This window comes from Saccostrea cucullata, unplaced genomic scaffold (genome assembly GCF_032062105.1).
Source record: "Saccostrea cucullata isolate Sc308-1 unplaced genomic scaffold, CSIRO_AGI_Scuc_v1 ctg365, whole genome shotgun sequence".
Taxonomy (NCBI): domain Eukaryota; kingdom Metazoa; phylum Mollusca; class Bivalvia; order Ostreida; family Ostreidae; genus Saccostrea; species Saccostrea cuccullata.
This window is the reverse complement of record NW_026936150.1, coordinates 215,385-238,845: the sequence shown is the minus strand read 5'-3', so window position 1 is coordinate 238,845 and position 23,461 is coordinate 215,385. Positions and strand designations below refer to the sequence as shown.

Genomic DNA, 23,461 nt, shown 5'->3' with positions numbered 1-23,461 from the left:
ACTGGACTGGCTGCTTTATTTAATATTTCATATGTAATTGCTCCAATTTATCAAAACGGCGAGACGGTGTAAACATTTCGAACTGTCCCAGCAAGCATTCCCCTGGAATAAATATTCTAATTTTAATAAGAATTCGTTTTCGAAGTTGAAAGTTTAATTGACGGTTTCCTAATAGGAGTTAAAATTTCCACATGGATGTACAATAAGATATTAAACATTTTTTTGCATTGCAAAAACTCTAATAAGTAGTTGTTAAAAAATATATATAGTGGTTTTATGTACCATATCGACATTAATAAATGCTACATATATTAAATTAAAATCTTCTAAATAAAATCTTCATTAGTTTAACCCATGTCATTAGTTTAACCCATGTATCCAAATATTTGTGGTGTATTTATGTACCAGCAGCAGAAAAGTATCGATACAATGATTTCAAGGCTGTTTTGTAAATGGCTGTCTGTTTGAGATGGTATACAAATTTTCAAAAATTGATCTTTTCTTATTCATGTTAATAAAGGCCAATTCAGACACTTCGATATACTATCTAAACATGCATTAGTTACATCTTTTTGAATACATGAACTTTTGTTAAACATTTCTTCATAAGGTAACAGAGATAAGGAAGAAAATAAATGAGAGATCGAATACTTTCTGGTCGTTCCTACTTTATTCAATGTCAGATCCTGCGATATCGGTCACCATTTAATGCTGCATTTAGACATGTCTCTTTAATCTAAATTTGACTTCAAATGTACAAAAAACCCTTATCTTCCATTGGATATATTTAAACATTATGGCGACGTGGATATTCAAATATTTCCTGTCCCTTGGCACGAGCTCACTGTGTAATGGCGATGAAGACGGTTCTTTTTCTGGTGCTCGTGGTTCGGTCTGCGTTCAGCTTCCTGCCGACCCAGGAGAGTACAAAACACGGAGACTTCAGCCACCAGAGTATCACTGAACGCGCCCTGTATCAATCCGCCGCGACCTTTATATGGAAGTATGTTGATGCTGGAACCAAGCACACCTCCAGAAGCGCTGTTAACGCTACCATTGAATTCTTTAGAGGTGGTAAGTCATATTTATATCCATTTATTTATTTTAAATTAACACTTTGAAGAACAAAAGGAGGATGGACAAAATTGTAAACTTGAAAATGTGATTCATTTTTGATTTTTTTAAAATTATTTATCTTTAGTTATTATATGCTAAATCATTTCTTTTTATCAAACCATTACCATTCATAGCACTACAATACAAAACTACGAAAGAAGCCAGTATCATACTTGTTTGATATTGGAATCTCTTTACCATCTCTTGATTTCTGAAAGTCTCCAAATTGCTTTCGTACACATGTATATCTTTACTGGATTTTGAATAAAAGGCATTTTCAAAAATATTTATAACGGGAATAATTATGAACAATGTATACTCCAACTGAAAGTATATATAGGTTTTGGATTGGTTATCTGTCGGTCACAAAATAACACAACCCGTTAAATGAAATGGATTCAAACTTTGGCATGTTGTTGGAAATGTCATTTGTCATCCAGTTTACTTAAACTCACGTCTCATACACAAGGTCAAGGTCACTAAGCAAGAGGACTGCCGTCCCTGACACCTATGATAGGAATGAATGGCTGCTGATGTCCATTTCACAGAGCATTTAAAATAACAGATTTTACAAATTGGAATATTTACAAATTACATTCTTTGTGAAGCTATTTGCCGATAAGATATCAAATATTAAAGCTACTTAAAGATAAAATGGCTAAATCATGTCCGACTCGTAATTTGGAACCCAAGATGAATTGAAAATCGATTATATTTCTGATGAGGTGAAGATGCAACATAATCGCAATTCAAAAGTCATCTGTTAAAGGTCAAGGTCAATAGACCATAAGATGCTAAAATCTTGTTAAGTCAAAAGATTTGAAAGGTGAAATACATTTATATTATGACATTCATCAGATATATAAAGTTGATCCCTTACAAAAAAACTATAGGAACTAGTGTTTACTTGTATAGTTTTAAATTACAGTATCAAAGTTCTCACTTTATTTTCTATGGTGAAAACTTTTCTACTTTGATTCACTATTGTAAATATTTGAGAATTTTATTGAATATAATGAAAAAAATTAAGAAAGTTAAGTAAAATCTCTGAAACTTGGATTTGCCATTGTTAAAACTAAGATTGACTGTGGTGAAAACTTTGATACTATGATTGATTAGGGTGAAAAATGAAACTGTGAGATAAACGTAATCGGAAGCATTGGTTCAGTGAAAGCTTTGAAACTTTGAACTTTATTAACCATACTGGAAACTTTGATACGTCGATTTATTTAAAGCGTGTTCTTTGATCTATTAAAACTCTGATCAAATTTAGTAAAAACTGATACGTTGGTTTACTAAAACTAAAACTTGATTAACTCTAGTGATTTTTTTTATGTAGGGTTGATATGGTTTTCAATTTATTTGCACGTATTGCTAACTCCTATTTGACTTTCTACATACCTGTATTGTCTTCCTGTACAGATAGATCTTCAGAAGCCGTGTTTGGGACGGTGGTGGAAACCATAGTATGGGGAAACAACAAGGCCCAGGAAATGTACGCCAACATTCCCATGAGAACCATGAACGCGGAACTCATTTTTGCAGGTATGTAAACACTGTGCTGAAAAGCACTCAAACAACAAGACAGCATAAATTAGCAATTAATAATCCAGTGTCGTTTTTCTTACACATTAAATTGAAAACTTGTGATGTCAAGGTACATTAGATTATTGTACCTTGGTATTACACTAGAAAGTTGGTGATTAGCGTAATTATTTTAAATAATGTTGGTTATTAATTTAATGTAACGTGCAAGGGAGGTCACTGCCTGTGGACCCCCGCGGGCTCTTATCCGTGATAGAAACGGATAGCCCTGAGATGCTGCAAATATGTCTTATTCACTTGGTACTGCGTATATAAGGTTTCTACCGGTAGCGAACAAGTGACACTGGCAGGGAAGTCCACACACCAGCGCACTTCCACAAGAGAAAAGTAGGGATAACCTCACCCCAGCTTTATGCGTCCTCGCATACGAAAAACATACAACGGCTTTTTTTTTTAATTAACCGAAACGCTATTCACCCAAAAAAAATAGTCATTGTATTTACCATTCTGCAAAATAAAATGTGAATATTTTACTCAACAGAATAGCAAGAACAATGCAACCCACCAACATTTACCATTGCACAAAACAAAATGCAATGTTTTGTTTAATCCAATGGTAAACAGAACCAATCAGGTTCGCTTGCTGGCCTTAGGTGCTTCTTATAAAGCATTATCATCATACCAGCGGGGAGGATGGCGTTTACGTTTATTTTCAACTTCCTCTTCAGTAAGACTGGGATTCTCATTACCTTGATTTTCGTCTTTCGCCACAAGCACATCCTCTGTACTAGCTGCATCTTCGTCTTTCTCCGTCTCCCCATACAGAACTTGTGGATTTTGTAGTCGAAGTCTATCCACGTGAATTACTTGTGTCTTACCACGGTTACCATAGTTTACTTCGTATAGAAGGTCAAATGGGCCCCTCCAGTAGCTGGTCAGCTTCGATGAAGTACCATCTTTTCTTGTTGGGAAAAACACATACACCTTGTCGCATTTGTCAAACTTTTGTCGCTTCTCTCTGTCACCGGTAATTCGCCGAGGATGTCAGTGGCAATGCGCTCCATTGGAGCACCAGACATTGCAGTCTTCATTGGCGCTCTCTTGTTTCTCAGTGGAGTTTTACTTCGGCTACACTTATCACATCCCGCAATGTATGCCCTCACATCCTCCTGAAGCCCTGGCCAATTGTATCTTTGTCTTATCCGTCCAAAGTGCCCTGAGGACTTGTTGTCGTGGTTCATCGCAAGTACCTCCGTCTCTCAGACATCGGGAGTATGGCTTGTAATTTCTTCGACTTTTCCGAACTTTCCCATCTTCGGTAAAGAATACCTTCTGATATTTCTTATTCATTAAACTGTGACCACAAAGATTTCAGTACTCTGCCCTCACCACTTATCTCGGAGAACTCTGGACGTTTGCTGGCTAGTACTCAATCTTTTACCTTCTTAATCTGTGCATCAGCCTCTTGTAGACTGCGTAAAGATCCTGGATCATCCTTGGTAACGTGTGCAACAACATCATTAGGGCTTTGTTTCTGCCAATCTACCGTAAACCCATATTGTTTGCAGGGTATGCGGTTCAACGCATCTGCGTTCCGATGTTGAGTACCCGGACGATGCTCGATCTTCATGTCAGGCACCCTCAATAGCCAGCTAGGCAGCGCGCAATCTGTCCCTCTGGACTTTTGAAGTTCAATAGCCAGCGTACTGATCCATGATCAGTGCGCGCTGTGTATCTTTTACCATATAGGTAGTGTTTGAAGTATTTACAGAAGTGCACAACTGCAAGAAGTTCCTTCTTCGTGACACAATACTGTCTCTCCGCTTTGGTCAAAGTTCGACTGGCGTATGCAATAGGACGTTCTTTTCCTTCTATGCACTGGGACAGAACAGCTCCTATAGCGAAATTACTGGCGTCTGTGTCCAGGATAAATGGTTGCTTAAAATCAGGCATGGCTAATATTGGTGCATTACACAGATGTGTTTTAAGGCTGTTGAAAGCATCTTGGCATTCTTGTGTCCAGACTAGATCATTTACTTTCTCTGTCAGTTTAGTCAGAGGTTTTGCTTTTTCGGCAAAGTTCTCTATAAATCTCCTATAGTAGCCACAGATACCTAGGAACGAGCGCGCCTCAGATACGTTACAGGGCTCTGGCCAATTTCTAATAGCTTCTACTTTCTCTGGATCAGTGGCGATTCCGTCTTCCCTGATTACATGGCCCACGTAAAGTACTCTGCGCGAAAAGAGGACACATTTCTTCGGTTTCAATTTGAGTCCGGCATCTACAATGCGGTCAAAAACTTTCGCCAGGTTTTCAATATATCTTCGAATGTCCGAACAACAATCACATCATCCAGATAAATCAGGCAAATTTCCCATTGAAGACCAGCCATGACGGTCTCCATTTACCTTTGGAAGGTAGCCGGCGCGCAGCTGAGTCCGAATGGCATCTTACGGAACTGGAAAAGGCCTTTGTGCGTAACAAATGCTGTCTATGGCCAGTCTTCCTCTTTCACGGATACCTGCCAGTATCCCAAACATAAGTCCAGTGTTGAAAACCACGCATTTCCCGAAAGGCTATGTAGCGAATCATCAATTTGAGGCAATGGGTAGGCGTCTTTTATGGTCAGTCCATTCAATTTTCGGTAGTCAACACAGAAGTGAGTACTGCCATCCTTCTTTCGGACTAAGACAACACCGGCTGCCCAGGGGCTAGAGGAGCGCTCTATAACTCCATCTTCCAGCATGTCATTTACATGCTTGTCTATTTCCTCGGCAGCATGGAAAGGGACACGTCGCAAAGGTTCCTTTATCAATCAATTCCATGTTCAACCACGTCTGTCGTACCCAGCTCAGAGTTACTGAGTGCAAACGCATGGGGGTACTGTCGCAAAAAGTCTCTCACTTTAGGTATCTAGTCCTCTGTAAGGTCGGTACTACTGCGCCTTAATAAATCTTCAAGGTTTTCATACAATGCAGAGTTCTTCTTTATCTTTCTCTCTGCCTGTACTGCGCAGACGGATGATATTTCCACAATGTGAGTGCCACTTTAAATGGTTCGACTTTCTGGTCTCATTTCAGCATTCGAACTTGTACAACTCTATCTGCTTTGACTAAGGTCCTCCCTACAAGAGTACCTATCGACACGAACTTTTCATTTGGTTCCACCAAACCATGAACCATCGAAATGCTTTTTGCCCTCCGGTGCACACACTCTCCCCTTTATGATTACCTCTTGATTTGTTGGAAGTGTTCAGCGCTACGATGCGATAACACCCATAACTTCCTTCTTTTATTAGATCGTATTGTTTTCCTTTGATGCACATCATCTTCTTTGTCACATCAATTGTGCATCCATTTTCTTCCAGAAAATCAAGGCCAATTATTCCGTCATTGCTGACTTCTGCAACCACACCATCTAGTTTGCAAGAGAACCCCCTTTTCTGTGTTGGAAAGGTTCCCTTACCGCTTATCTGGAGACAGTTGCCACCAGCATCCAGTATGTCTCGGCTGAAAGAGTCAAGCCTAGGTCGGTCATCCTCTGGAATTTTACTCATCAGTTCTGTAATATTAGGCTGACCGTCGCACCTGTGTGTACCAATAGCTTCGCCTTTACGCCACAGACGTCCATTTCAAGGAATCGGCCAGCGTCCATTCCGACTGGACTTGCTCTATGGATGCTTTCACACCAGTTTTGACGCTCCTACTAGAAGGCTTGGCGTCTTTGGTTCTCGCATCATGACTTTCTTGGTGTTCTGTAGTAGCTGACTTAAACGGATATTTAGCTTTCCTTTGCGCACGAAAAGCTCTGCAGTTCTTGCGCAAGTGTCCTGGTTTACGGCAAAAGTAACATCTTCCAGTGTCCCCAGTGTTTGGTTTGCTTCTCTTGGTCGGGATCGCTGTGAACTTTCACTGCGCTGATCTTTTATTTCTTTGAGTTCTCTCTGCATAGATTCAAACTTTGCGCTTAATTCCTCAAGCATCGGGACAGTTCTTCCTTCCATTGATTCAACAGTAGTTGGGCGCGTATAGTTCTTTTTCTCAGCTCTGTTGTAAGCTTGTAATTCGACAGCCAATTGTATAGCGTCATTAAGATGTTTAGGTCGTGCCTGTCTAATGCAGATGCGCATGTCCGAGTCGACCAATGCGTCCACAAATTGGTCTTTAGACAGCGTTTCCCGAATCTCATTTGACGCAGTGGGGTAGGCTAAGTTGACCAGTCTGCGAATGGCCTGCCATAACTCAGGAAGAGATTCTCCAGCTCTTTGGTGTCGCTCATGCATCTGCACCCTGTGTAGCTCCGTTTGACTCGGAGATGCAAATCTGTCTTCAAGGGCTTTTACAAGTATCTAATAATCGGGCTTTGCCCATTTTGGCATGTTACCTAACACTCCTTGCGCACTTCCCCGAAGAGATACTGCTTCTGATGATATTTCCATCTACTTATTTCTGCACATGCCTCGAAATGCGCATGATAATCAAACCAAGGACCACTGCCATCATACGTTGCTGGCTTTATCATTTGTCTTGGTGTCGAAAACTCTTTTAGCGCGTAGTCTCCGCTATGAAGACTTGCAAATCTAACTCTGGATCTCCTTCTTGTTATCCCAGGGAGAAGAGAATCGTCAGGATCGTCTCTATAAAGTTCTTCATGACTAAGTCTCAGTCTAGGTTTGTCGGTTTCTCTATCAAATCTTGTAGGAGACTCTGTATGACTATAATCGCGAGGTCATGCTTTGGCTTCTCTTAACATGTTCCTGAGAGATTGTGCTGTAGAATTTTCTTCAAGGATAGGTGCGTGCTGGGCGAACGCACCATCATGCTCATGCGTTGTTGACTTTTCTTCTGTCTTTAGCAATACTCCGGAGATACACCTGAGTCTCTTGCTTTGACTTTTATACGCGGGGTCACTGGAGTCGACGACTTGAAACTTCTACTCCTGATAATTTCCTCCTCCAGCTCTGCGAGTTTCTCTTCTATCAGAGAAAGTTCTTTGTCTATGTCTTCCATCGTCCAGCTATCTCAAGGAATCCCACCGTTGCCACCAAATTTTATGAAACGTGCAAGGGAGGTCACTGCCTGTGAACCCCCGCGGGCTCGTACCCGTGATAGAAACGGATAGCCCTGGGATGCTGCAAATACGTACAATGCGCAGTCTTCATCGCTTGGTACTGGGTATATAAGGTTTCTACTGGTAGCGAACAAGTGACAATGGCAGGGAAGTCCACCAGCGCACTTCCACAAGAGACAAGTAGAGATAACCGCACACCTATCCTTGCGCAGTGACAAGCAGGGATGAACGCACACTTGACACTAAGACACGGTTCTAGACTAGAGACACTGGCAGGGAAATCCGCACACCAATGCTCTACCACAAGATGCAGGCAGGGATGTCCACACACCTGATCTTGTGCAACAACAAGCAGGGATGTCCGCACACTTGCTGCTAAGAGATGCTAATTACAGAGCAGGGATGACCACACACTCTGTCAAGCAATAAGCAGGGATTGACCACACACTTACTACTTACTACCCTAACCCTAACCCAACAGTACAATATAAGCAGGAAAGTCCGCACACTTACATGTTTAAGTTTGACCTCTGGAACCTCTTCCGTATGATCGCCAGTAAAAACCTATATATATCCATAGTGATTATTTATTTGCCAACGAATTAAAACACCAATTAAGCCTTCAATCAACAAACTTTTATCAATCCAACCAAAGAAACATACAATGATTATTATTGAGATCTTTAATTTGCATTCAACACTAATTATGTATTTATTTTCAGTGCATATAATGTGTAATTAAAAATGACAGGTGGTTTTTTGAACGTACTGTTTTACAACGCACCAAATATTACCAAACTTGGTCAATTTGGAAGGCTATATGATGCTTCAAAATGCTATTGTGTACTAGTAAACTGAAAGATCTCATTTATAATTATAAAACTTACCATGATTATTTTTACAAACAGGTAACCTTCTTCTTCAGTCGATGAGGGAACAGATTGTTGTCCTTTCCCAGTCCCCCACACCAGACTGGAACAACGTCCGGAAGTTAATAGGGGAGTACTTGTTTACGCTACAGATGTTTTACTCGAACACGAACTGGGTGGAGACACACGGAAACATTACATGCTCCGAACTTGGTAAGACGCTTTCGGATAATGTATAAAAAAAATTAAAAGATATTGAAAAAAATTGATATATAGTCCTTAGTCTGCAGACATGAGATTACCATTTGAAATCAAGGACGTGATGTTTTACTAATTAATCATGTCATTAGGGATTCGAGGACGAACTCCGATGCCGACAGCGCCCCCTAACGTGGCGACATGTGCAGGTTGCCCATATTCCCATCCACTGTAAGCATTCTGACACTTTGTAAACATTTTTAGATAGCTTTTTTAATATCGTAAAATTTTCACCAATTTATATTTCATATGTAAACATAATTAAATTAATTTTGATTACAATTCAAACACTCCCAGAATCGACAAACACTCTTGTCAGAACAACATACTGGTGAACGGTCAATATTTAACGAGTGGATATCTCAGTTCTCAAGGCATCCCCAAACCTACCGGTGAGTTAATTTCATACCTTGTTCTTACGGACCATTTTATATCTTCTAAAAAAAAACCACAGAACTATATGCAGTATACTGCTTATCTTTGCCCCCACAAAAGTCAAATTTTGAAAAATTCTTCAAATGTGCTGAATTCTATAAATTGTATAAGAAATATAAATTTACGGAATATATAATAGTTTCAAAGTAGTTAATCAATTTTTGTTTTTATGACGTCACAAACTAGTCCGATTTTATATTATTTTTAGAAAGATGACAAAATGGACAAAATTTCAACAAATTTAGCTTTAGAATTTACAGAGCGCAAGTTTGCTCAGGAACAATATTTACATATTTCATTGATATTATCATTCTACACATTATATCAAAATATTGAGCCTGATCAGACCTGCGCTCTGTGATTTTTACTAAAAATATCGACTTTATATATATTTTTTCTGTAGAAATCGTGGAACTTTTAAATTTTCGTCATTTTCGTGACGTCATCTCTAACATATGACGTCATTGTTTATGAAAATATTCAGCGCTTTGAAGTCAGCATATATCATCCTGTTTAAGAACATAATGAAATATTTCTCCCTCAAAGTTTGATTTTGGGGGCAAATATTGGTTATTACCGAATAAAGTTCTTTTAACGATTACATACGTAACATTGCTACAATTTCCTCTACAAGGAAACAACACGGCAGGAATAGGAAAGTGTAGCCATGGAGGAAAGAACGATGCTTTCTCCGCCGTGAATCCTATAGGAGGAATCAACAAGGAGACGTCAGACTCCAATCTGTCCCCCCACTTCTTCCTCCATCACGCCGCGGGGGAGGCTGCAATAGACGCGACTATGAAGTTCTTTGTCGGAGAGGGTAAAATTCTCTAAATCGTACTGCCCAAATTTTCTGGTATCATTCTTACTTAAGTTACAAAGTGTGTTGTTGGGATAGGTGAGAATGTTAACAAATATGCGTCTTAAGTTAGTTTAGCGCGTCTCTCTCTCTCTCGCTCTCTGATATAAAGATTTCTACCCGTTTTCAGTCACTGGACTTCTTGATCAAATTGGACCCAGACTATTTGGAGAACTGATTGGACTACCAGTAGCTTGTAAAGACTGTCTGAAACCCGGATTAACACTTGCATACGTCATCGATACGTCACTGTCAATGTCAACTGACTTTGAGGAAATAAAAACCAAAGTAACAGAGACAATCCAATCAGCTCTCCTAGAAAACAAGACCACGCCTTCAGACTTCATCTTGTCCACATTTAGTGATCCAGGTGATATCTTTCTGTTTTTAGCTCACCTGAGCCGAAGGCTCAAGTGAGCTTTTCTGATCAAAATTCGTCCGTTGTGTGTCGTCGTAGTTGTTGTTGTAAACTTTTCACATTTTCATCTTCCTCTCAAGAACCACTAGACCAATTTAAATCAAACTTGCTACAAAGTATTCTTGTGTTAAGGGGATTCAAATTTGTTCAAAAGAAGGGCCACGCCCTCTTCCAAGGGGAGATAATTATGAATAAGTGAAAAATTAATGGCATTTTTAAAAAATATTCTTCTCAAAAACCACTGGGCTAGGAAAGATGAAACTCATGTGGAATCATCCTCAGGTAGTGTAGATTTACGTTTGTTCAAATCATGACTCCCGGGGATAGGGTGGGGTCACAATGGCCGATCAAATTTTTACTTTGGAATATATAGGGAAATAAGTTTAAAAATCTTCTTCTCAAGAACCATTGGAACAGGAAAGATGAAAATCATGTTGAATCATCCTCAGATAGTGTACATTCAAGTTTGTTCAAATCATGACCCCTGGGGGTAGGGTGGGCCACAATGGCCGATTAAAGTTTTACATAGAAATATATAGGGAAATCTTTAAAAAAAAATTCTTCTTAAGTACTACAAAGCCATGATTAGTGATATTTATATGGAAGCATCCTGAGGCAATGTAGATTCTAGTTTGTTCAAATCATAACCCCTAGGAATAGGGTGGGGCCACAATGGGAGATCCAAGTTTTACATTAAAATAAATTTTAAAACATCTTTTTCTAAAGAATAGCAAAGCCATGATTAGAGATATTAATATGAAAGCATCCTCAGGTAGTGTAGAATTAAATTTAGAATTAAATTAGTTCAAATCATAACCTCCAAGGGTAGGGAAGGGTCTCAATGGTGGATCAAAGTTTTATGTAGGAAAATAAAAGAAAAAGCTATGTTAAGTCATATTGACATGTAAGCATCCTCATGTATTGAAGATTTAAATTTGTTCAAATCATGAGTACCCTTTGGGGTAGGGAGGGAAACAATGGGGAGTCAAATTCAAATTATTACAAAGTAGTATATACAAACAAAATGTTAAAAATAATCTTTAAAGATCTTTTTCTCAAGAACTTTCTCAAGAAGTTATATGCAGAATTGATATGGAGGCATTCTCAAGAAGAATTAGAATTCAAGCCCCCCCCCCCACCCCCTCAGCAAACTTTTCAATTCTGATCTGATTTGTGCTTTTCCCTAGCCGATGTGCTCAGGTGAACGATGTGGCCCCTGGGCCTCTTGTTGTTAATTATGATAAGCTGTGAACATGACCTGGGTGTCAGTTGTAAAAACATTACATACAAAAAATTGGCCAATTTAAAAAGAAAAGTGTATGTCTTTTCTTTTAATTATTTCTCTTAAATTACGTTTTTGACTATTTATATCTGAATTTTAAATTTTAGTGTCATTAAACACCGTAAGAAACACGACGGACGGATATGAAATGATAACCTGGATAAGGAATCTTAAACAAGATGGCGGAGGGGACTGTCCTGAATACTCCTTCACTGGATTATTAGAAGGTACAGTGTAGATGTTAATTCAATTTTACTTTAGTGAGCTTACTGAATGTTTTTCTTTTTTTTCACTTTTTTCCAAATTATTCTTGAGAAATGTTTCGTTTCCCTTTACAGCTTTAAAAATAATCAGACCGGGTTCATGTCTGTTTTTCTACTCTGATGCTGATCCAAAAGATTCACAACTGGAACACGTCATTTTACAGATAGCTGCCGAGAAGGATATACACATAGCCTTCCTCGTGAAGGGCACCTGTAATTCAGGGATTCCGTTTTATGATCGTCTGGAGAACTCTACAAAGGCGACCTGTCTAAAGCAGAGTCTGGATAAAGGTCCTTTCTTTTCTTAAAAAATTCTTACTCTTTACATTAACTACCTGGGTCTTGCGATTTTTTTTATTGCATTAGATATTGATCGAACTATTTCAATACACAAAATTGCAGTTTTTAATATAAAAACGCAAAGTTATTGTTAATCTCCGTTTCGGGCCCGGAAGAGCTATTTTTTGTTGCAGAAGAAGTGCCTGCTTACATTAGGAACATACACTTATTAATTGAAATAAGAGATTAAATATTTGGGGTATAGCGCTCGAATATTTTATTTCCATATTTGTAGATTGCTGAGCTATTATTTTATTACATTACACATACTGCAGCTGATATTTATACATTTTAGGAAGAAGAAAAAGGGATACAGATGACTTGGTTCTTTACCAACCCTGGAAGAAGCTTAGTTCATTTAGAAATGTAAATATTTATTTTTGAAATATATATTATTGTATTAATTTTTTGCTGGTATCGAGATTAAGAATAGTGTAAATAATTTTGCCAAAACTTAAAGATAGGCAGAAACATTGCCTTTTTACAGTTCACTTTTTAAATGCGTTAATAAAATGGACATTAAGAGGAACATATAAAAGGACTGCAATCTAGATCTGTAATTTCATATTTCCAGTCTGGTCAGCAAAGAGACCAGAATTCTTCCATGCTCTATACACTACTTCCGGCTACCGCTGGTTTGATTGGCGTAGTCCTGGTTTTGGTTGTCATCTTACAGAGAAGACGAACTTCCGGTGAAGAGAAGGAAATAAGAAGAACACCAGATGGCAGAAATGAACAACTCTCGTAAAATTCAATTATGTAATTAGATATTCATTGAGAAAATGGAAGTATGGTGCTTCTTTTTATACTGTTAAACAGTGCTTTTAATGTAATAAATCATTTTGGTAAACAAATATTTTAACAGCTTGTTAAGGAAGTTTGAACATAATTTCGATATAAATAACGAACTACACTAATGCAATACCATAACGACACGCACTGATAATCTTTTGCGTTGAATATATTTGTTTTGTTCTGTTATTTTTGTGCGAAGAAATTTATTTTATATTGATATGTTTTGTCTCAATGTTGTTTCTATAACATTTTTTACAAGATAAAAACATGCAAAGCATAAAATTATGTTTAGTAAAATAAGGTTTATGAGAATAATTGACAAATACAGTATTCCAAATTTCACGTAAGCAACCATCGATAATTATGCCTCTTTGGACTTATTTCGAATCCCTGTATATGACTGACTTATTTGTATATGATTATGAATACTTCATGTAATGCAATTGAATTATACATTTGTAAAGATGAATTGAATTTACTGAATTCTATTCAGACAGAGAAATGTCTGATAAGTAATATTATCTGTCACTTTGTAAATATTTTGAGAACTGAGCTCTATAGACGAATGTTTTATCTTGTTAAGATATTCATGTTCTTTTATTCTGCTTTTGCGCATGTTCCAAGTTAAATGTATTGTATGATTGTTGTTGAATATACTTTTATTCACATCAAATTATGTGTTAAGTTCTTTTTTGGAAAGGAGGAAAACACTTTCTGTGGCCTTCAAGTCGACATTAAGATATATCGACGACGTATTGTCAATTAACAAATGATAATTTTCATTCTTGTGTCGATACGATATATCCTGGTGAGCTTGAGATAAAAGATACCACAGACAGAGTCTGACACATCTGCTTCATACTTGGATATTTGACTTGAAAAAGACGTTAATGGTAATCTAACAACCAAGCTATATGATAAACGTGATGACTTCCAACTTTTCTATCGTCAACTTTCCTTACTCATGCAGCAATATACCTTCATCACCTGCATACGGAGTTTATATATCTCAGTTGATTCGGTATGCAAGAGCATGCTCTGCGGATGAACAATTTTTGAAACTAGGTAAATTATTGGCAAACAAGAATATCAGGTGTCTCGTTTAAAGCTATCATTTCGTAAGTTCTGTGGTCGATACAATGACCTTGTCAGCAAATACAATTTATCATTGAGTCAAATGCTGAGTGATGTTTTTCATACGAATTGTAAGTCCATTATTTATAAAGTGAATTGACGACATATTTTTCTGTTATTTTCTGATCATGACAAGGATCACTCGGTGGGTGTGACCGGTCAGCAGGGGATGCTCACTCCTCCATGGCAGCTGATCCCAGCTCTAATGTTTTGGAGGTCCGTGTTTTTTCTGCTCTTACATGTATTTTGTAATGTTTGATGGACTTTTGACCTTGAATACTGTTCGTTATCCCTATATTTTTCATTATACCTCTTGAATACATCATTTTTATCATCGTACCAAATAGCTCACCCTCCCCTTTAACTGCTTTTGTATACATAAATAGACAGTGCTTACATGTTATTTTCTTTTCTTCTTAGAATAAAATGTCAGAGAAAGAAAAACTAGCAATATCAGAATATATTTAATAAAACGTAATACAAAATATTGATTTCTGTATAATAATGATAACAAATGTATAGATATCACATGATTTATGTTAATATGAGCACTAAGGAGACACTGGAGATAAACTGGTTCCCATTCTCCATCCAACAACACACCCCTACACCAGCGGTGTACAGCTAGACTACAGAAAACAACAGATACAACGTGGGGCTGTCTTAACACTGGACGGGTGACATTCCTGATGAATTCTACGCTGTGTTTGCAACACTATTCTACTCTACTTAGAAATGTGAATTGCAGTGTAGGAAATATATTATGACTCAGAATAGATTAAAAAGCATAATTACTCTTTATATAATATAGTCCACTTTACTATCGTGCTGTCAAGAATTCGGTCAAGAAATCTTAATCTCCTAGGTAACACGTACATATCAGGTAGTTTACACTAAGTATCCAACGTAAACAGGGGGTTTACAAAGACTGTCCTCGGCTTACCGGAAGTTTACACGTAAGCATCCAAGGTAAACAGGAAACTAACCGGTTTGAACCTGTTAGTATAAAACGGAAGGTTTTCGATGCGTCTGTGAATGTCCTGGCGGATTTGCCTATATTCAGCTGAAAATTAAAGAAAATTATTAATAATATATAATCATATATTAAAACTGTTCAATGTAATTTATTTCATTTTGTAGACGGCCAAAAGAACGTGATACTTTTATTGCAAAAAAACGGGGGAATTAAGCATTCCCATAGCTCTATCTTATAGTAATGCAAGCAAAAAAGCAAAAGAATGATGAGGATACTTGAGTATTGAGTGGCCATTTTGATTTTTCAGAATAAGTATTGTAAAAATCAGCGCTATCCTTATATTTAATTTGAAACTTGCGGACTAACTGTAATTTTGTGAACAAGTCACACTAACTCGACCAATACACCGTATCAAGTCCAATACTTCCGGCCAAAGAAGATCAACCAATACACGTATAAAGTCAAATACTTACGGTCAAAGAAGAAATCCTGGGCTTCCCGCCGGTTCCGAAACTGGATGCCGGTGACAATACTGTTGTTTTTAAGCCAGCTCCCGCGGATCACTTTGGCACCGACAGACTGGATGAAGAACTCATTTATACCGTACTTCTTCTGGAGTAGAGCCCGAATCCTAGGAGCAAAGACGTCACGGAAATGATCCGAGTCCATTGTCCGTGGATATTCCGTCATTAAGTACGTGTACGCTATCCTCTCTGTCAAATACATACATAATCAAAATAAATGAATATATAATTTGAAATCTTTGACAAAAATATTTCCTTTAAATTTTTTTTATAGCTAAGAAACTTTAGACTGAACGGACCTTGTGGTCATTTATTATAAAACAAGATTTCTGCAGCAAAATTCTGTAGAGAACGAAATTGTTTTTCCAGGTAATAAATATTTTTTACTTTGAAAAGAAGGAAGCTAAATTATAATCTTATTAAGCTCAACAAACAGAGAAAATTTAATGAAAATATATTTTTATTTCTAGAATTGCTTAGTTTAAATCATTAGCTATCACTCTCTCACAAAATAGCCTTACCCTGAGGCTGACTATCATTTAACGGCAGGATTAAAACGTCACTTCCGTACGGGTCAGGGTAGTTAGAGATCTTGAAGTGCTTTTCGCTGATGACCCATTTCTCCGCATCGTTAAAGGTCGGGAACCAGATAACGATGATGATGTCATTGATTTCTGTGGACTCTCGGGACTGCTCTAACCAGTAGTCGCCGGTGCGTGTGATGTGAGCATGGATATCCCAACCCTCGTTTCCCTCCAGCAATTGAATCTATAAAGACATAACACAGATACATTGTATCCCTTAATGTTCTTAAGCTAGCTGTTACTTGGAAGAAGGATATGGAGATAACAAACTGTATTCAATATCAAAGTCCATAAAACAATACAAAATAGGAGCAGAGCAAACACGGACCTCCGAAACATCAGAAGTGGGATCAGGTGCCATGCTGGAGTGAGCATCCCATGTGACCGGTCACAATCGCCGTGTGCTCATTGTCATGATCGTGAAATAACGGAAAAATCCGTCTCAATTCGGTGTATGAATAATGGACTAACAATTGGTATGAAAAACGTCAGTCAGCATTCGACTCAATGATAAATTGTATTGCTGACAAGGTCATTGTATCATGGAACTTATGAAATGATGACTTTAAACGAGACTGCTGATACTCTTGTTTCATCAACTTGTTAAATTATCAATAATTTACCTCGTTTTAGAAATTGTTCATACATAGAGCATGCTCTTGCGTATCGAATCAACTGAAATATATAGACCTCGTATGCAGGTGATGAAGGTATATTGCTGCATAAGTAAGGGAAGTTGACGATAGAAAAGTTGAAGTCATCACGTTTATCATATAGCTTGGTTGTTAGATTACCTTTAAAGTCTTTTTCAAGTCAAATATCCAAGTACGAAACAAATTTGTCAGACTCTGTCGTATCTTTTTTCAAGCTCACCAGGATATATCGTATCGACGTAGGAATGGAAATGACCATTGTTAATTGACAATGCGTCGTCGATATATCTAAATGTCAAGTTGAAGGCCACAGCAAGTGTTTTCTTCTAGTAACAGTTTTGATAAAAAGGTAAAAATAAGCAGAAGGATGCACGATCATTCATTTCTTTTCAAGCTTGACTTTTTTAATATAAAAAATAATTTGCAAAAGCAAAGCTCTCTGTTTCGTGGCATTGCTAACCAGGTCTTACCAATTTCTTGTCAACATGGCAAAGCGGAAAATAATGTTTTGTCTTTTCGTTATTCCTCGCTTCACATCTAACTTAACTTAATCAGAGAAAGATTTTACCATTTTACATTTACTTTTTCAAAGAAATGTAAAAAATAACGAATGATACGTGAATTCATATTGATCTGCGAATAAGATATTTCTGAACAAAACATTTTTGCTAATTTGCGGGGACATTACTAGTATTTCACGATACTTTGACAAGGCTATTGTTAAAGAGGATCTTAATTCGTGGATTTATTAACAATCACCAAATTTTACCAAAATCATTTTAGAATATTGTTTTCTTTAAATGGAACTAGTTTATTCACATTAAAACATTCGGTTTATACACTTATTGGCCTCAAAATGTTATTCGAAAGATGGTTGGGTTTATGATTGACAATATCTTTGTACTATACTTTAAATCAAGTTTCCAACAATTTGTCAGAATTTCCATGGGAACTTATTGCGATTCATTATTTGCAGATGTATGTTTGTATTCATGTAAAGGAGAAAATTCCTAAAACGCCTTCTGCGTGGAATGAAAAAGCACTTCGCTATGGCCTTCAATTAAATATTTTAATATAGCGACGATATTCTACTGACGAAAAATATTCATTTTCATTCCTATGTTGATTCCATGTATCCCTATGAACTCAAAATTTAAACACCACAGAGTCTGACAAATCTGTTTTAACACTAAATTGAATATTTACTTAATGATAAGGTGAAGACTTTAACAATTGTATTGCCAAGTTCCCTTATTTATGCAGCAATATACCCTTATGCAATATCACTGCATACAGAGTTTGTCTTCTATTTGAATTGATAAGCAAGAACATACTCTACGTACGAACAAAACCTGAAAAAGACAAACTATGGACAAATAATGATGAAACGAGGATATCAACAGTCTCGCTGAAAGCTCGCTGAATTTCGCAAATTCTTTACTATTGTTTTACAGTCGACTGTAAAGTTTCACGTTACGTCACGATCTAGTTGACAGCTGCTCTCAAGGTAAATTGTACAGGCCTCCTAACCGCAAGCTTTACGACTGGAACTTTCTTCTTATCCTTGATTGGTTTCTCGTGCAACAAACTATTTCCGTGTCAATGTTGATAATTTGAGTCGACCAATCACGTGAACTGTTTACGCTGGATGCATCTGACGAAAAAGATCGTGAAGTAATGTGAAACTTTACAGTTAGCTGCAAACAATAGTAGTTCATAGAATTGATAGAAGGACTTTGTCAACAAATACAATCTATCATTAAGTGGAATTTTGAATAGCGTTTTATTAAAAATTGCCATTTTTTTTTAAATGAAGTGTCTACGGATGTTTTTTTCCCAGGGATTTGTTCCGTTTACCTGATCATGACAAAGAGCATCCAGAGAGTGTGACCGGTCGACATAGGATGCTTACTCCTCCATGGCACTTGATTCCATCTCTGGTATTCGCTTGCTCTGTTCCTGATTTATATTGTTTAAAGAACTTTTTGAGCATGATTACCGTATGTTATCTTCATATTGCATGAAAAGGCAGCAGTCCGATTACCACGGATTGTGTCTGTGATACAAAGTTGTTATATCGAAATTTAAAGTATAATGCGTTGAATTTTTGATCATCAACCCATATATTTGAATGCGTTTTAGAAATGTTTGCACTTACAACTTGTGTATCTCCTCGAATCAACTTGGCGACAAAAAATCAACTACAGTGAATTATATAGAGATAACAAATAGTATTCAAGCTCAAAATCCATTCAACCGATATACAATTCAGGAGCAGAGCAAACACGAACCTCTAATTAAGTCAAAAGAGATGGGATCAGGAATCAAAGAGGAGTGAGCATCCCCTGCCAACAAGTCGCACCCTTCGTGAGCTCAAGTTATGATCAGGAAATAACGGCAATGTCCGTTGACATCTAAGAGTGCAAAAACAAAAGTATGTCAATCATCATTTAACTTAATGATATTTTGTATTTGCTGATAGGGTCATTGAATTGACCATAGAACTTGTCAAATGATGAGTTTAACTTGATTTCTTCGATAAACTAGTTTCATTTATTTGGTTGTCAATAATTTACCCCGTTTTAAAAATTGATTGCTTTATAGAGCATGCTCTCGTGTATCGCATCAGCTGAAGATATGAACGCCGAATGCAAGTGATATGGGCACACAGCTGCATTGGGGAAGTTGAAGTCATCAGTTATATCATAAAATTTTGTTGTTTGATAACCATTAAAGTATTTTTCTATCAATTAATTTAATTCGAAACAGATGTATCAGAATCTGTTGTATCTTTTATCAGGTCGAGACCACTAGATTTTCTGACGTCAGCATTAATTTGAATGTAAATTAGCTATCTGTTTACTTTGCTCACTGATGAAGGAGTCACAAAGCATTGTGGGCTACTACAAGTACCCTGTTGTGTTGAAAATAAAGGGCAACTTGAATTGTCCCTTGGAAACTTATTTTAAATTCTTTTTTGAGATTTATAAAAGAAATATTTAAAATGGTGTATAATCTTTCATTTTTATGAACACATTTACAAAATTTGCTTTATGAAGCGTTATATCAACTTATAATACATCGGCCTATACCATTGTTCATAGAGACGTAGGTGCTATCGTGTCGATAAAGCACTGAGAGGTTTTTTTTCACGTGATATACGTGTACGTAGTTTTAGACAGCAGTACACGATGGACAACTATTAATTAACCCATCAATATTATCAAAAATTTTTACGTACATGCAAATGTCAAAGCGTTTGCACGGTATTTGAAGAAAATACTAATCATCTAATACAACTCCAATATAAAATGTGAGTATGGAGCCGTGTCTTTGGAATATAATCTGTCAATTTTGGCCTTATACAGTGAAAAAGAAACTCTACAGTTTTTCCGGTGACGAAGTAAATATAATGCAGTAAACCGACGAAAACCACATGTCGCTATTGAATCGTAAACACATAGTACGCTGTCATGCTTTGGTACTCATTCATTTGATTGGAGAACGGGTGTGACGAAAACATCGTTACGTTTTAAAAATTGTCTTCCATATAAGGTAGTGTACCCGACCTGTTTATTTCAAGTTCACTTCATGAGATATATCGAATTGACATTTGAATGGAAGAAACTATATTGTAATTTGATAATGCGTCGTCGATATCTTTTATGTCCAACCAACCCAATGTCTCAACAAGGCATATTTCCTCGTAAAAATTTTTGAACGAATTTGTTTTTAGAGAGAACAAAAAACAGTTAATATAGGGATGCAATGCCCATGGGAATTTGAACTGAATTTTTAAAGAATATAGAGATATTTTTATGTGGAAACAAATCAGCTTTTGTGTGAAGAATTGAAGACTTTAACAGAGAATTTTGTAGATGATAATGACAAGTTCAAAAACATAAATTACCTTTAATTACGTTTTAAGAATTGAAAAATATTTCGATACACCTAACATTGCAGTATCGACTAATATCTTTTACATGTCTATACTGTGACATTGAAGTTGAATTATGTATTATAGAATGTGGTTAAAAGGCTTTGTCATCATTATCCAAATTAGTCTTTATAAGGTTAGCTTTGTTTAAAATAATAGAGATAAAGTTACAAAAAGAATAAATGGTAAATTGTTTTCGCTGAATAAAAGCAATAGATTACTCTAATTTATAATAAAATCATGTCACAGAAATAAACTGATAAAGGCTCATTCAAGGTTTAACCAAATCAAGTAGATTTGTGTTTTAGCCTACAATAACGCGGATGTGGTCAACTGAAATACACAAACAAAAATATTATACAATTATTGCTGTGTTTTGAGGTCAATACAATGATTTAGCCATCTGAGGAGTACAATATTCACCGAGCCCGGAGGGCGAGGTGATATTGTATTCGAAGATGGCTAAATCATTTGAAAAAAACAGCAATAATTGTTTTATTATATGATTCACTAATAAAATGATAAAACCATTACTTGTTTGCATTTAATTAAGTCCTATCCAAATACAATTAAGAGAGAAGCAGAATTAAAATGTTAATCAACCTTACAGGTCGTATTTATTTTTTTTAAAGTTTTTTTTAATCAATTTTTGTTGCCATGAAAAAAAAATGTCAGTCTTTTTTCTAGGATAGATTTTTAATGGAAGGAGTATTATCAGGGAAAACTGACTGCCAAAAAGTAAAAATTGTTGTTCAGTAAAGGTGTTGGAGGAGTGTCCCTGCATCCCCTCTTACCATCCTCACCCGAAAATATATATTCGCTTATGTTTTCTTCACATGAAAAAAAAAGTTATAGTAGTTTAAATAGCTTTCCAAATCAATTTGTATCAATTTGGAATTTCCCAATCTATTTTTAGATCAATGTAGAGGAAATAAATCCTTGTATTGACCTGGAACGTCACGTGCAGGTCAATACAACGTAGTATTTTTCTAACATAGTTGGATCTCAGCCAATCGGAGAGATGGAAATTATTCTATCATATAATAAAAGATATTATTAAATCCAAATATCCTATAACATGATGTTATGTCGATTTAAAAAATTGCTTTAAAAAAAAAATAGATATTTTTTATCACATAAAAGTAATTATTTCAATATGGTAAATGTTTTATTTCAATAGATGGCCTGCTTTGATATGGAGAACAGCAAGTCTATAAAAATTGAAAGGTCATATTACCATATATTGGTATGTTTAAATATCTCTGAAGCTGGCCAAAATACAGTTTGTTTTAAATACTTGTATATGTCATATGCTTACTCAGTATTTAAGGAATGAAGCTTATTTCAACTTATGTTATCCGATATGACATAACTTGGGGGAGTTTACGCTTTATAAACCCCGAAGCGGAATATAAAAAGCGTAAACCGCCCCAATATAATTTAATTTCAGTGTTGACAATGAGACAATTTTTCCTCCAGAAAAAGGCTTCAAATTCAGCAAATTTTAAAAGTAACGTCAAGCGGAGTAATACGTTTTTGACGTAACTCATTGTGACGTAGGCAACTTACGTTATACAAAATGGATTAAATCTTTTACCCAATCAACTGACGGGTTACAACTAAAATTAAATTATTTGGTGATAAAAATCGATAAAGTTATGATTGTATACAATTTAACAAGAAAAACATGATTAACTGTTTTTATTCTTTTATTCAAGAATACCTTCCCAATACATACAGCAAATAAATAGTGAAAAATAAATAATTTACACAGGTGCAAGAAATGAAATGTAAAATATATAAATATGAAACTCTATGAAAGGTTGGAAGAATATTAGTATAAAAGTTTAGTAGAGTTATTTCTCAATATTGTAGCAAAAGACTACACGATTTAAAACAAACCATAGATCTTTTAACAGGAAGCCTTCCTTTGTATGTGTTGTATATATATTTACACATACTCTAACTAGAACATATAAATCTGAACTATGTTTTGTTTTATTTCTTAGCGATATTTATTGTAAGTTTTCGTTCTATTCCTAAACCCTTTTTTTCATGGAAATAAAATGTAAAAGACAAGAATAATGTAAGGGTTAAAGCTGACTACTCCCGAATAATACTGATCAGAAGTTACATTCGCAACAACTACCAGGCGACAGGTTCGTATCCAATGTGTTAAAAATATCACAGACTTTGTAGAGTGTTTTTGGCAACAGTCGATCCCAGTGTCACGTGATCACACAGGACGTTCTGTTAGAGTGAACATTACAGTGGTTCTATTTTTAGATATGTCCCGCAATGATCTTCTGAGGTTCTCGTATTCAGCTGAAACAGAAGAAAGTTGTTACTCAACAACTTGGTCAAATTTGTCCAGTAAACTTGAAATAGCATAGAGAAGCAAAG

General features: G+C 36.3%; 2 protein-coding genes across 29 annotated transcripts in view; one reads left to right on the top strand and one right to left on the bottom strand.

The window, feature by feature from the left end:
• The first annotated feature begins 722 nt into the window (after nucleotides 1-722).
• Nucleotides 723-13,891, top strand: LOC134244915 (von Willebrand factor A domain-containing protein 7-like). Its single transcript, XM_062727181.1, has 11 exons — nucleotides 723-1,074; nucleotides 2,539-2,661; nucleotides 8,641-8,814; nucleotides 8,952-9,030; nucleotides 9,157-9,251; nucleotides 9,929-10,114; nucleotides 10,284-10,523; nucleotides 11,961-12,080; nucleotides 12,192-12,407; nucleotides 12,751-12,821; nucleotides 13,030-13,891. The coding sequence occupies exons 1-11, from the start codon at nucleotides 852-854 to the stop codon at nucleotides 13,201-13,203; spliced, it is 1,701 nt and encodes a 566-aa protein (XP_062583165.1). The 5' UTR covers nucleotides 723-851; the 3' UTR covers nucleotides 13,204-13,891.
• Nucleotides 13,892-14,835: 944 nt separating this feature from the next.
• Nucleotides 14,836-23,461, bottom strand: part of LOC134244914 (uncharacterized) — a 29,870-nt gene continuing 21,244 nt past the window's right edge. For 27 of the 28 annotated variants that reach the window (XM_062727155.1, XM_062727168.1, XM_062727157.1 and 24 more), the window contains 3 exons: nucleotides 16,406-16,652; nucleotides 15,834-16,073; nucleotides 14,836-15,447 (listed from right to left, as the gene is read on the bottom strand). In XM_062727155.1, the coding sequence (XP_062583139.1) occupies nucleotides 15,335-15,447; nucleotides 15,834-16,073; nucleotides 16,406-16,652 (600 nt within the window). In that variant the 3' untranslated portion in view covers nucleotides 14,836-15,334. Of the gene's footprint in view, nucleotides 15,448-15,833; nucleotides 16,074-16,405; nucleotides 16,653-22,786; nucleotides 23,384-23,461 lie in introns of those variants that run through there. The other variant, XM_062727165.1, reaches the window with a different exon arrangement.